This window comes from Perissodus microlepis, chromosome 11 (genome assembly GCF_051167445.1).
Source record: "Perissodus microlepis isolate ML-2025 ecotype Zambia chromosome 11, ASM5116744v1, whole genome shotgun sequence".
In the NCBI taxonomy this organism is placed as follows: domain Eukaryota; kingdom Metazoa; phylum Chordata; class Actinopteri; order Cichliformes; family Cichlidae; genus Perissodus; species Perissodus microlepis.
In genome coordinates, this window is record NC_140471.1 from 20,272,609 (window position 1) to 20,284,223 (window position 11,615).

The following is an 11,615-nucleotide window of genomic DNA, read 5'->3' on the forward strand; positions in this document are numbered from 1 at the left end:
AATGTTCTAACATTTCTGACTCTTCATTTCACGCTTCATTTACCACCACAGTCTCCTAAAACACTAACTGTGGTGCATCTGTGTGTGTGTGTGTGTGTGTGTGTGTGTGTGTGTGTGTGTGTGTACTTGAGCTTGTTCTTTCTCTCCTTTTAAATACTCTTTGTCTTTCTCTTACTGTACATATGCAAACACACACACACCCATACGTACACACCATACATAAATATATATGGATGGGCACTTTAAAGGGTAAATTTTAATTAGTGAATGAGAAACCAGCTTAGAGGAGCTGGAGTCAATAGGTACTGTGTTGTTCTCCAAGGGCAAGCAGAGCATAAGACAGAATGGGCCAGAGTTCTCTTTAATGCGCACTGATATTGATGGTTGAGAGGTTTAAACACACATTACACACAAATACACACCCACTAAGTCTGTAACTGTTGTTTTACTTCTAAAGTGAATGCAATTATCTCTTTCCTCTCTCTGCGGTGTATCCAGTGTGTATGGCTATGGCTTGGAGACATGCAATAAAAGTGTGTCTCAGAATGTGTGTGTGTGTGTGCGAGAGAGAGAGAAGGGAGAGTTTTTATATTGGAGACACTGTATCTCATAAAGCCTCTGCAGTATCAATATCAGCTTCTTTCATACAGCCACAAAATAGAGAATTTTGCAGCTAAACGTTACTTTTTACTTTGAGTTAGTTTTTGCTACACGCAAACAATAACTGTGAGCGTACTGCTCCCATTTATGGATTCATTTGTATAGATCTGAGTGCATAATTGTGTGATAAAATCTTTGCACCCTTTGGTGAAACCGAATATTTCAGTACAGGCAAATCCTTCTGAGATTATTTTTCCAATTTGGCTGCAGAAATTTGCACAGTTTGCCTCGGACAGTGAACTGCCTTTTGGAGCTGAGCTGGTGGTAAAACATCAGATTTGAGACACAGGTTTGAAATTACACACACACACACACACACCTGAAAGCAGACAAATCTAGCCTTGATGTGTAATAGCTTTTAAGCACAGTGAGGCATTGAGTTGTGTCACCAGAAGCAGTGTGAATGGATGGACACTATCATTACAAGCAAACACACACACACCACGCTTGGTTGGTATGAATAGATGGTCTGTCTCGGATTTGTGAGATTGGTTCCATCTGTTGTAGAGAAGGTTGTGGGGTCACACCCCGCCTATTACCTTTTTCTCTGTCCAATGACACTTTATTCGCCCGACTATAGGTTTGGCAGTGTTCGATGGATGGAGCTAATCTGAGAAGGAGAGAGAATGGGAGGAGGGCAAGTAAAAGTAGATACAATATATGGACAGATGGATGAAAGTTACACATACAAACAGGGCTGAGCCAGAGCCTTTTGATATAGGCAGTGCTTGCTAAGATTGAGAGAGAAAGAACAGCAGAAGGCATATCAATCAGAAACCCAAGAAGATTCGGCAGAGGAGAAAGAAGACGGGAAAGAAGTTGAGGAGAAATAGGAGCAGACAGGACACCAAAATGAAGAGGAGGAGAAGGACGGAGAGGAGACGGTGAATGTGGCCCACTGAAGGACAATCATTGTCTATCAGCATGAAGAATTGCCTTTCTTTCTGTCCCTTATGCCCACATGTGAGCGCACATACACACAGAGGGGAACAAGCTGACCTGTGAGGGAGCACTGATTGAATCTTCAGTGGGATTAACAGGGATTTAGCCCAGTGTAATGATATCTGAACGAGTTGATTAGCTATCTGATGACACTGTCGTTTGACCTCTGCAGCACAAGAACACCTGGTAACTCATTGCATTCACTGAGGCTGCATTCAAACAAGGGGGTGAAAAATTGCTACCATGGGCCTCCTTGAGGCTGCCATCAGGGCTTCTTCTTAGCTAAATGAACCATGAAACTGTGTCACTGTGTGGGCAGCCACAGCATGATCAGCTATGGTTAAAAATCTGTTTTCCCATGGTCTGTCCCTCTTAGGACAGTGCCAAATCACACAAGCAGTGGCAAAGGGCAAAGGCTTCCCAAGAAGGCGAATAAAATCCCCCCAAAAAACAAAAGAAATTTTTGGTAATGATAAAAGGAATGAGCTGATGAGTCCTGCTGCTGTCTGCCTAGCCTGTTCTTATTCTCAGGACATGAAATATTGCCGTTTTACTGACCACAGATATAAACAAGGTGTCCTTTGGTGTCAGTTCCATAACACACCAGGTTTATGGCAGCAGTGAGAAGGGTCTCATTCCCAGCTCATCCCACATGTCAACTTGAAAAGGACCCTTTGGCATCACATTTAAAAGCATTGTGTAAGCTTTCATTATGGAGGTCTAAATTATGATATTCAAAGTCATTTTTGGTCCTAATAGCTAACCAGCAAGGAAAATCGAAAGACAGTCCTGACTGACCTTGTGACTTATTGCACCGGCACACCTAGAAATGTCTACCGTAGATTTTATTGCTCTTCGAAAGAGGACCATCATCTCTCTTTGTCCAATGCTGAGCAGCCAGTGCATCCAGGCACTGAATACTGTCTGTATATGTCTGCAACAGTAGTGGCATCTGACAGAACGGCAGAACTTAAGTTCACCAGTTAGCACATTATATCTCTGTTTATTCTTCCAAGACCAAAGCAAAGATGAAAAAATGTTCGTTTGGTTCTGATTATTATATGTGTGGTTATAGACACTTAACACTGACCCGTGAATCATTCGAGCATTAAAAAATGGACTTTTCTACTAGTACCTCATATGGTACTTTTTTATTCTACCTGAGCACTAAAAGGCTTGTGATACGACATGCTTAATTCACACAAGCACTTTTTTCCCTGTGCTTAAGAACTTTCTAACATTCACATTTAGAACCAGGCATCAGAAAGCAACTAACCTAACCAAAGATATTTGAGCTACAGCCACTTCAAGGGATGCATCAGTGTTGTGTCTACACATAACAGAAAATTTAGCAAAGAACCAACTTTAATTCCTCGCTTTGTTGTTAGCAGACGGTCACAAAAACCTAATTTATTCCTATTTTTTACATTTAATGTATGAAAAATTCTAATGATAATACCGTTTGTTATAAAATGTTATAAAATATTATATAAAATATCATTTTTGCACCAATAAGGTAATTTGCAAAGAGCTGTTAGCTGAAAACCTGGGATATCTCTGCATGGTGTCCAATATGGCCTTAAAGAAATTTGAGGAAATTGGACAAGTGGGGCAGATGAGCAGTATCAGAAAGCTATATTGCTGAGCAATAGGTGGGAAAATTCTCCATCATCATCCACAAGTTGTTATGTGAAAGACTAATAATCAGTTAATAACGCAGAATGTATGTAAAAGATGAGCACAGTAAATTACAAAATGAGAAGGATTTTGTAATCAGTAAGATGTGAAACTGGTGACTGAAACTATAACCTCATCATGAACGTTTTTTATTGTCTCCCTGATTTCCAAATGTCTTTTTAGACCACAGTTCGTGCCTCCTAACCAGAAACAATGTAGTACATGTTAGCTTTATTTTTAGCTATGTCCATCTTTTTATACAATCTATACTTGATACGTGGGCATTTAAGAGTTTCACTGCATTTCAGATTCATTCTTTTCACATTAAATCATCATCCCGAGGACAAAAAAGAGCTTCTATATATAATCTCAACAAGATCAAACAGAGCGACTCTCGAACTGGAAGCCGTCCTCTTAGTGAAGAAAATCCATAAACAGACAAAAGAAATTAAATATTGCATTTACAGGAATGGTCCACAGGCAGCTTCATTTTCTGGTGTGTGTTGAACGCCAGCTGTGATGGAAAAAGAGGCCGTCCGCAGAGAGTTTGTCTGTCATCACCAGTCAGATCTTTCCAATCTGTTGTTTAGAACTTGATTTGGATTCAGTGGCACTACTCACATCTCTAACAGTGTGGTTATGTGAAGATTGAAACTAGAATTTAAGGACATTGGGAGCGTCGCCCTTTTTAAGATCTATCCACATGTGATCAGCGTGAGAGCTGATTTCTGGAAGATACAAAAAAAAATCAAAGATATTTTTTTCTTTAGTTGTTTTATCTCTGTAATTTTTTAGTACTTCAGCTCTACTAAATTATTTTGTCTGGAGAGAAGCTGTGGAATCAAAATGAATTATTTTCATCTTGAAATTTTCCAATAACAGTTGATCGCTGTTATCAGCATGATATTTACCTTCATGCTGAATCTACTGTGAAACTGATATCCAATATAAACATTGTGCTTCAACAATAATTCAGGTGTTGAAGTAGCATCAAACGGATACAGACTGTTAAGTCTTTGTTTACAGGGAGTAAAAAAGTTCACTCTGCTACTTTTGCTGTTCCAATAGGTCAGAAACATAAATATGAAAGTTTCCCTGCTGACTCGGCAGGAGCTGAAGTTTGTCTATTGATCAGCCTACCAGAGCTGCTAGTCCATTTTTCTGACCTGGCATTTGAGACTAGCTCTCTTGAATTTTTCTTACATACTTTAAGATTGCAGATGAATAATGTAACATGACCGCTATCATTAGAGTTTTCCCTGTCTGTTGTGAAGGGCTTGCCCATGTGTCCACATAGTTCTGAGGGCTCCTCTCTGAATGTGAGAGCACAGGTGAAGCCAGTGAAGCTGTGAATCTGATCTGGTAATAAGTTCTGCAAACCTGGACACATGCGGTAACAACTATGTATCCGCTGAAGAGTTAAATGTCCCAAATGATGCTTTCCTTGCTTCATGTCCTGTTTACGTTCAATAGGCCCAATAATGTAGGTGAAAAGCTGCCCTGTAAAAAATATTCCATGTGCTGGATGTGAAATAAATGAGTACAGCTCCACCACCACTAAAATGTGACACTGAAAAGAAACTGAGACAAACTGGATGAAAATAGACATAAAGACGATTTTAGATCATAGAGTGTGTCTCCACAGGGTATCAGAAACTTTCAGAAAACTGCAAAAGTTCAGCAAGGGAAATACTAGAAAACAAAACCGACAGAGAAGTCACTCATTGATTTCAGCCGGTGTGTGTGTGTTCTCCAAAAACGCACATTTTATGCAGTGCAGCAGGTGCCAAATCCTCCATCAAAGCGAGATGAGCCTTTTTATGCACATCACAATCAATTTCTTAATGACGGTTATTATATGATTGAGCTGTAGTCCTCGATTGCTTACATCCTTTGCCATGCCCATACTAAAATTAGTGATAATTATCATCAGCCTGTTTAAATCAGTGTGCTCGTGTTTATTAAAGTCTATTACATGCTTTAAGGTAATTATGGATTCTGTCTGCATGGCGGTCAGTGTAAGCTTTCACTCTGTTGTGTCTTTATTAGCCCAACTATAGCAGAAGTATTTCTAATTTTTCACTATACTCTTCTTAAACTTGAATTTATGACGACCTCTCAGATGGTAGTGTTTATCCTCCACCACCACAGTGGCTGAATAAGTTCTCCTGCCGCAGTTCGACTTAATGAAGCCAAGGTTTTGCTCAGAAATGGACACCCTGCTGTGACATCCATGACTCATCATGGGACACAGACTTGGCAGAAAAGGCAGAGCTCTGGCGCACCCAAGTGGAGATGAACTGTGACTGCAAAAACCTGCTGGTTTCCATTTCTGTTGGGTGAGATACACTCACTTATGCATGCATATGTCACAAATATTCATATATAAGTCATGCAAAAAAGCCTCACATAGCATGTTTGAGGCCTTCTATAAATCCTAACTCTAAGCACAACATAATACTCTGTAGCTTCTGGCATGTGAGCGCAGCAAAGAGGGCCCAAAATGTAAATGCACACACGCATGGAGACACACTCTGCTGGGCTGTGTGCTTGGGTAGTAGAAAGCTCTGATGACGTTCATTAATCACGGTGTTGAGGTTTTGATGCCACAGCAGGAACGGCTCATGGATAAACTATACTGCCTTCATCAGCTTCACTCCAGCCCAGAGCTGGAAGAACACTCAGCCACGAGAAAGACGAGTCTTTTGCAGAAGGACTGAAGCATTGTGTTTGTTTTTCTGGAACATACCACCCAGTGTGATAGTGTTATTGGTGTTTTAGCTGCTGTTAAACAGCGATGGTGATCTTACGAGACATAATATATGTTTTATATACAGGTTTTAGCTGAACAGGCAGTAGTGGGATCAGTTTATTTGTATAGAATAGATGTCAGCTTGTCCTTCATTGATAACACATGGCTTATTGTTTGTATTGGGCTTCAAGACTGAAGGGAGGATACAGGGTAAAGTGTAATTACACATCTTGAGCAAATTAAAAAAATTAAAAAAAAAAAATTAAAAAATCAAGGAGGAACTGAAGGAAATTATTTCGATTGTTGCACCTGTTTCGCTGTCTCAACAGGTTGGACTCACAGCTTAGTGGTTCTTGTCGTATTCACGTATCCTTATTTGTGCTGTTTAGCCTGTATTTTTATTATTTGCATAATAGGAATCCCTCTCATGAGAAATACAACAGAATTTATTCTTTAATTTTTCATAAAGCACCATGAAATATCTTATGAAAATGATTGTGGCTGCCTGCCAAGTGCGATTTCTAACTCAGGTAAATTGTACGTAAAACGCTGCTTGTGGAACCAATGCTATATTTTTGTAAATGATATGTGAAATTAAGTCCATCTGATGATTTGCTGCTTATAAAAATATTGATTACACCTTTTTGGCTTCATCTCTCTTTGACTGTGTGACTATCCAAGATGTAAATGAAGATGTAAATTTACACAAATTTCATTTACGAGAGCGCGGGTGGAAAAGAGACTCAAACTTTAGTACCACATTCAAGCTAGTTTTAATAGGCACATTATGAAAAGTAACTGAGTCAATGAAAAAGATGGGGGGGGAAAAAACAGGTTAAACATTGCTCTTCTACTCTTCATTTCCACCAATGAAAGCACAGATCATTATAACAAAGTGGGACACAGAAACTTGTGTGTAAACAGTTACTACAGCAGGGAGGAAGGAGGAAGAAGGGAGATGTAATGGGAACATAACATTTACATTTGAGGAGATTTTTTTTTAACGAATAAGCAGAAGCACATCCTATTGCTGACTTCTGAATGAACTTTTCCCACTGGCATATTTACAATGTAACATCCAGCTACTGACAGAAACATGCCTCATAAAAAGAATAAGCAATTGCGCAACACAATCTTTCTAGATGAAAGGAAAATCAATTTTGTTTAATTGATTTTGTCACATAGTAACAATTAAGATGTAGCTCACCCTGCTACTAACAACAGTGCAAACGGTTAGCTACAGTCAGCTTTTGATCTCCAGCAACTGTCTAGACTACCTGCTCTCCTCGCTGGCCTGACAGCTTCCTACGCTGACATGAGGTGAGTTCAGGTTTGAACCTGTTTTAGCTTTGAAGCCTTGCTCGACTGTCAGGGCACAATGCACGTTGCCTTTCGAAGAGCGAGATAGCCTGTAACAACATCAGTGGGCAGGAGACGGATGTAGGAGAACTCCTCAGAAGATGTGAAGCGCAGCTTTGTCTGTGGGTCTGTGTAGTTTGCCTGAGGAAAGACAAGAGAGATTACTCAGTGTGTTCTTTGTACAAGACTTGGCTAAAGTAATACTGTCCAACTTAAAACATTTTCTTTTCTTTTTTTTTAGCAGAAAGGTTACTCACAGGGAGTCCAGAGATGTCTGAGTATTTCTTGGCTGGTTTCAGGGATGGCAGAGCATCAATGTTGTAGTCTACAAACACAGAAGGGTCATAAGATGAACTACAAATTTGAAATGTACTATTATCTGCACTATTTTCACAGAGAAGTGGCTTTTAAAGTCTCATCAGTCTCATTACTAATGCAGAAATTCTCAAACTACTGCATTAAAGATGAGAGTCACTGCAGGTGGGATGCAGATGACTAGAGCAAAATACAGAGCAAATCTTTGTTGGACAAAACAGATCTTTTTTTTTTTTTTTTTTTTTGGGGGGGGGGGGGTGTCTTCCTTTTTTAAGTGGTAATTTAATCATTCACTTTTTATTTATAATGTCAGCTTTGTTAGTCACATTTTAAATACAAAAAAATGTGTTTTGGTATTAATTCACCACCATTTAATAAAATGGAAATGGAGCTGGAATTGTTTATAGCTGACAAATGCAAAAATGACTCCAGTTAAAAGAAGAAACTCACAGTTGGGATCATTGAGCTTCCAGGGTAAGGTACGCTCCAATGCCAGAATCTGTTTGAGGTTCTTCCAGGTCCGGTTCTTTTTGCCTGCTGCTGCTCCGCCAATTCCCGAATGCTGCCAAGATTAGAAAAGTGGAGGGAAAAAAGAAGGAGAATAAAATTTTAAGGAGAAACAAAGGAACAGGATGAACTCAGATTCATGCAGACATATGCACCCACCATGAATGTGTGGTCTTTAAATGGTGGAGGCTTTACAGTGGACTCTGTGATGGTGCTGGTTGGACCGCTGTCCGCCGATCCCACGGCCTTCACCTCAGCCACCGTCTCTACTGTTGTCATCTGATAAGACACAACAGTTAGATATACAGCAAACATGTTTGACTTAATTCACATGTTCAACATGTTATGCATAAATGGCAAAGGTTGGCTATACCCAGCTTAGACTGAAACCTCAGGTGCTTACAACAAGAAAAATTGTTTACAATCATACCTGAGCAGGAGTAACAATGCAAAAGATTTGTTTTTTAAAAAAGAAAATACAAACATAATCTATGACAAAAAAAGCGAAGCACTATTCAACAATGCTACAAAGATATATTAAGTATAATGTGTATTTTTCTTCTAGTATAATATATCATCCTGTTTGGTCCTATTATCCTTATTTGTACTTTCTGAATGTTATGCATTGCTTTTCTGCTGTTCTCCACATTTCATCACCTTTTGTGTGTGTGGTCATTTGTCAGGTCAAGTCTAAGTATAACTTCTATGTATTGAAAACAGAATGTTCAATACATAGAAGTGAATAATTATCATATAGTTCAATATCTTAGAGGTTGGACAGATGGGAATTAGTAAGAAATACAGATACTACTGACAAAAGGACTCAGCAGCATCTGTTCTGTTTGTGAAAAATCAACTCATTTGAGGGAATTATATCAGGAATGTCTCAAAATCATTTTTACACAACTAAAACAAATGAATAAATCCGAAAATCTAAAAAACTTTAATTCACTGAGAGTTGTTAAACATCAAATTTACTAGAAATGCACTAGTTGATTGGCCAGGGCCCAGGACTGGACGATTTCCAGTGGTTAAGGCCCTCGTCGATGACTGATCAGCCTCCCACATGACCAGTTGTGAGCCATGCATGCACACACAGACACACACACACACACACACACACAAACTCTCTCAGCCACACATTGACATGTCGTTAGCGTGGAAGCTCGTCACTGTGATCGAGGACATGAAGATCACCAAAGTTAACCACAGGGGGACTAGTATGAAAATCCTCATAACAATAAACCTAATAACAGGTGTCAAAGCTCAGAGCCTTGGTATGTGCAAAAGACCAAATCAAGTATGAGGAAAATATAAAAAAATGAGAGAGAGGAAAGAGAAAACGGATGATGTCCTATTGCCTGGTAAACATGCTGGAAAATAAGGAAAGTACATAACACTGGTTTGTCACATAAATCTGTTGCAGCCGCTTTCTTTGGTAAACTAAAATCTGTCAGGTAAAGCTTGGTCTGCAGCAGCTCATTTTCCTGTTAATCATCTGTACCCGTTTCCAGCAGCAAAGCACTTTATTTTTCGTTGTGTGAGTGAGAGAAGATCCTGTAGCTTGTTGCCGTTTGGGGTAACTATAAACTTTAATCACTTCTCTTATTGTGAAAATAATATTTAGAAGAAAAGAAGACTTTAGTTTACATGTGCAGTCGATTATAGTTCTGAGAAGGAAAATCGGAGGTCACAATTTAAAAATTGGCAATCCAAGTCGGTGCATTTCTGCCTTTTAAGTTTGATCATGCTGATTGTTGGTTTGTTTGTTTTTTATGGACATATTTTTTATTATTACCTAACTCTTGGTGCGAGTTTTTGATAATGAAAAAAGACGTTGCAACACACCTGAGGTGTTTTACTGTGCCTCGGTTAGCTTTTACCTGTGCCTGGATTGTTGCTGTAGTAACCACTGGCTGCCCTTTCTTCTTCTTGCTGCTGTTCCCGGTGCTCTGCTGAGCGGCTGAAACCGCGGGACTGCCGGGACGTTTCTTCCCACGGAAAGCGGCGGTGCTGGCGGCTGGCGGGGGAGTCTTGATAGTTATAGGGATCTGAGTTGCCATAGGTGGTGATTCTGGAGCAAAGTACCTATAATATATAATTATAAACGTTGTTTTCTCCCTCGGCACTTAGCATGAGCCAACCACCATCCTGATTGTAAACAGCGTTTCACCCGGATGTGGAATCAATTCATTTCCGCCTACGTAAGCCGCTAAATAGTTGACATTAATATTTATTGATGATTATAATTATTAGTGTTAACCACTAATTGTAAAAACATAACATATATATGTTATTAAAATTATATAAATAATATACAAATAAATATATATATTTATGTTACCTCCACCCTCCACATCTTCTTGAGCTCTTCTGTGAGCCCTTAGTACTTTTCCATCTCCTGGTGTTCCTTCTTCCTAATGTTCCTCACGTCAAGTCAACTCAAAATTTATTTCTATAGCACATTTAAAAGACTAGTGTACATCAAAGTCCTTCACAATAAAACCGCAATGTGGGCAGAACAAGGAACAAATAGTTAAAATTACATTACATGCTGTAGTGCAGGCTGAATGAAAGTCAAACTAATTTGCATCGAAAGTGAACAGGTGTGTTTTTAAGCGTGATTTGAACGATTGAATTGATTCCGATGTACGGATATCAACTGGGAGATTATTCCAGAGTCTAGGGGCAGCAATGGCAAAAGCACGGTCACCTCTGGTTTTTAAACGAGAACTTGGTTGCATTAGGAGCAGTTGGCTGGAGGATCTAAGTGCTCTCTTTGGGTTGTACAAATCAAGGAGATCAGTTAGGTAGCTAGGGGCCAGGTTATTCAGGATTTTAAAAGTGAGCAGAAGGATTTTGAAATCAATGCGATTCCTGGTGGTATAGCTACGTTTATCACTACGGCTGTCTTCTTCTGCTTGTCCACCACTACTATATCTGGTTTGTTAGCCATCACCATTTTGTCCGTCTGTATCTGGAACTCCCACAGGATCTTAGCCCGGTCATTGTGCAGTTTCTGGCACAGCGAAATTGGATAACAGGAAGAAGAAGAAGCAATATATATGTATATGTGAGTAAACTATATACATGGTGTATGTGTAGAAACATTGAAACAGAAACATTGTGGGACTGTATACAAGGGGGCTATGGTCATTTAGGATGGGGATGGTAATTCCACTGAGAAGGGGTGTCTCCCATTTTTACCTCGGGACTTCCAGGTCTACTCGGCACAGATGTTCTTGTATACTATGCCGGCCACTTGGTTCTGGCGTTCCATGTATGCCGTGCCTGCTATTTCTTGCACCCTGCTGTTATGTGCTGGATTGTCTCAGGGGCATTTTTACACAGCCTGCCTGGGTCTTGCCTGGTCTTGCCTGATCTTACTTAGGGCTTGTTCCTG

The 11,615-nt window shown here is 39.7% G+C and overlaps 1 protein-coding gene across 1 annotated transcript; it reads right to left on the reverse strand.

Annotated features, from left to right (window-relative positions):
- Positions 1–6,780: 6,780 nt before the first annotated feature.
- On the reverse strand, positions 6,781–10,385 carry ino80c (INO80 complex subunit C). Its single transcript, XM_084945044.1, has 5 exons — positions 10,096–10,385; positions 8,372–8,491; positions 8,156–8,267; positions 7,648–7,715; positions 6,781–7,531 (listed from the first exon to the last, which is right to left on the reverse strand). The coding sequence occupies exons 1-5, from the start codon at positions 10,273–10,275 to the stop codon at positions 7,400–7,402; spliced, it is 612 nt and encodes a 203-aa protein (XP_084801170.1). The 5' UTR covers positions 10,276–10,385; the 3' UTR covers positions 6,781–7,399.
- Positions 10,386–11,615: the final 1,230 nt, after the last annotated feature.

Coding starts and splice junctions, on each gene's coding strand:
- ino80c (XM_084945044.1), bottom strand. CDS start 10,275: ATGGCAACTCAGATCCCTATAACTATCAAGACTCCCCCGCCAGCCGCC. Junction 7,716..8,155: donor GAAGCTCAATGATCCCAACT/GTGAGTTTCTTC, acceptor CTGTGTTTGTAG/ACTACAACATTGATGCTCTG. Junction 7,532..7,647: donor CAGACATCTCTGGACTCCCT/GTGAGTAACCTT, acceptor GTCTTTCCTCAG/GCAAACTACACAGACCCACA.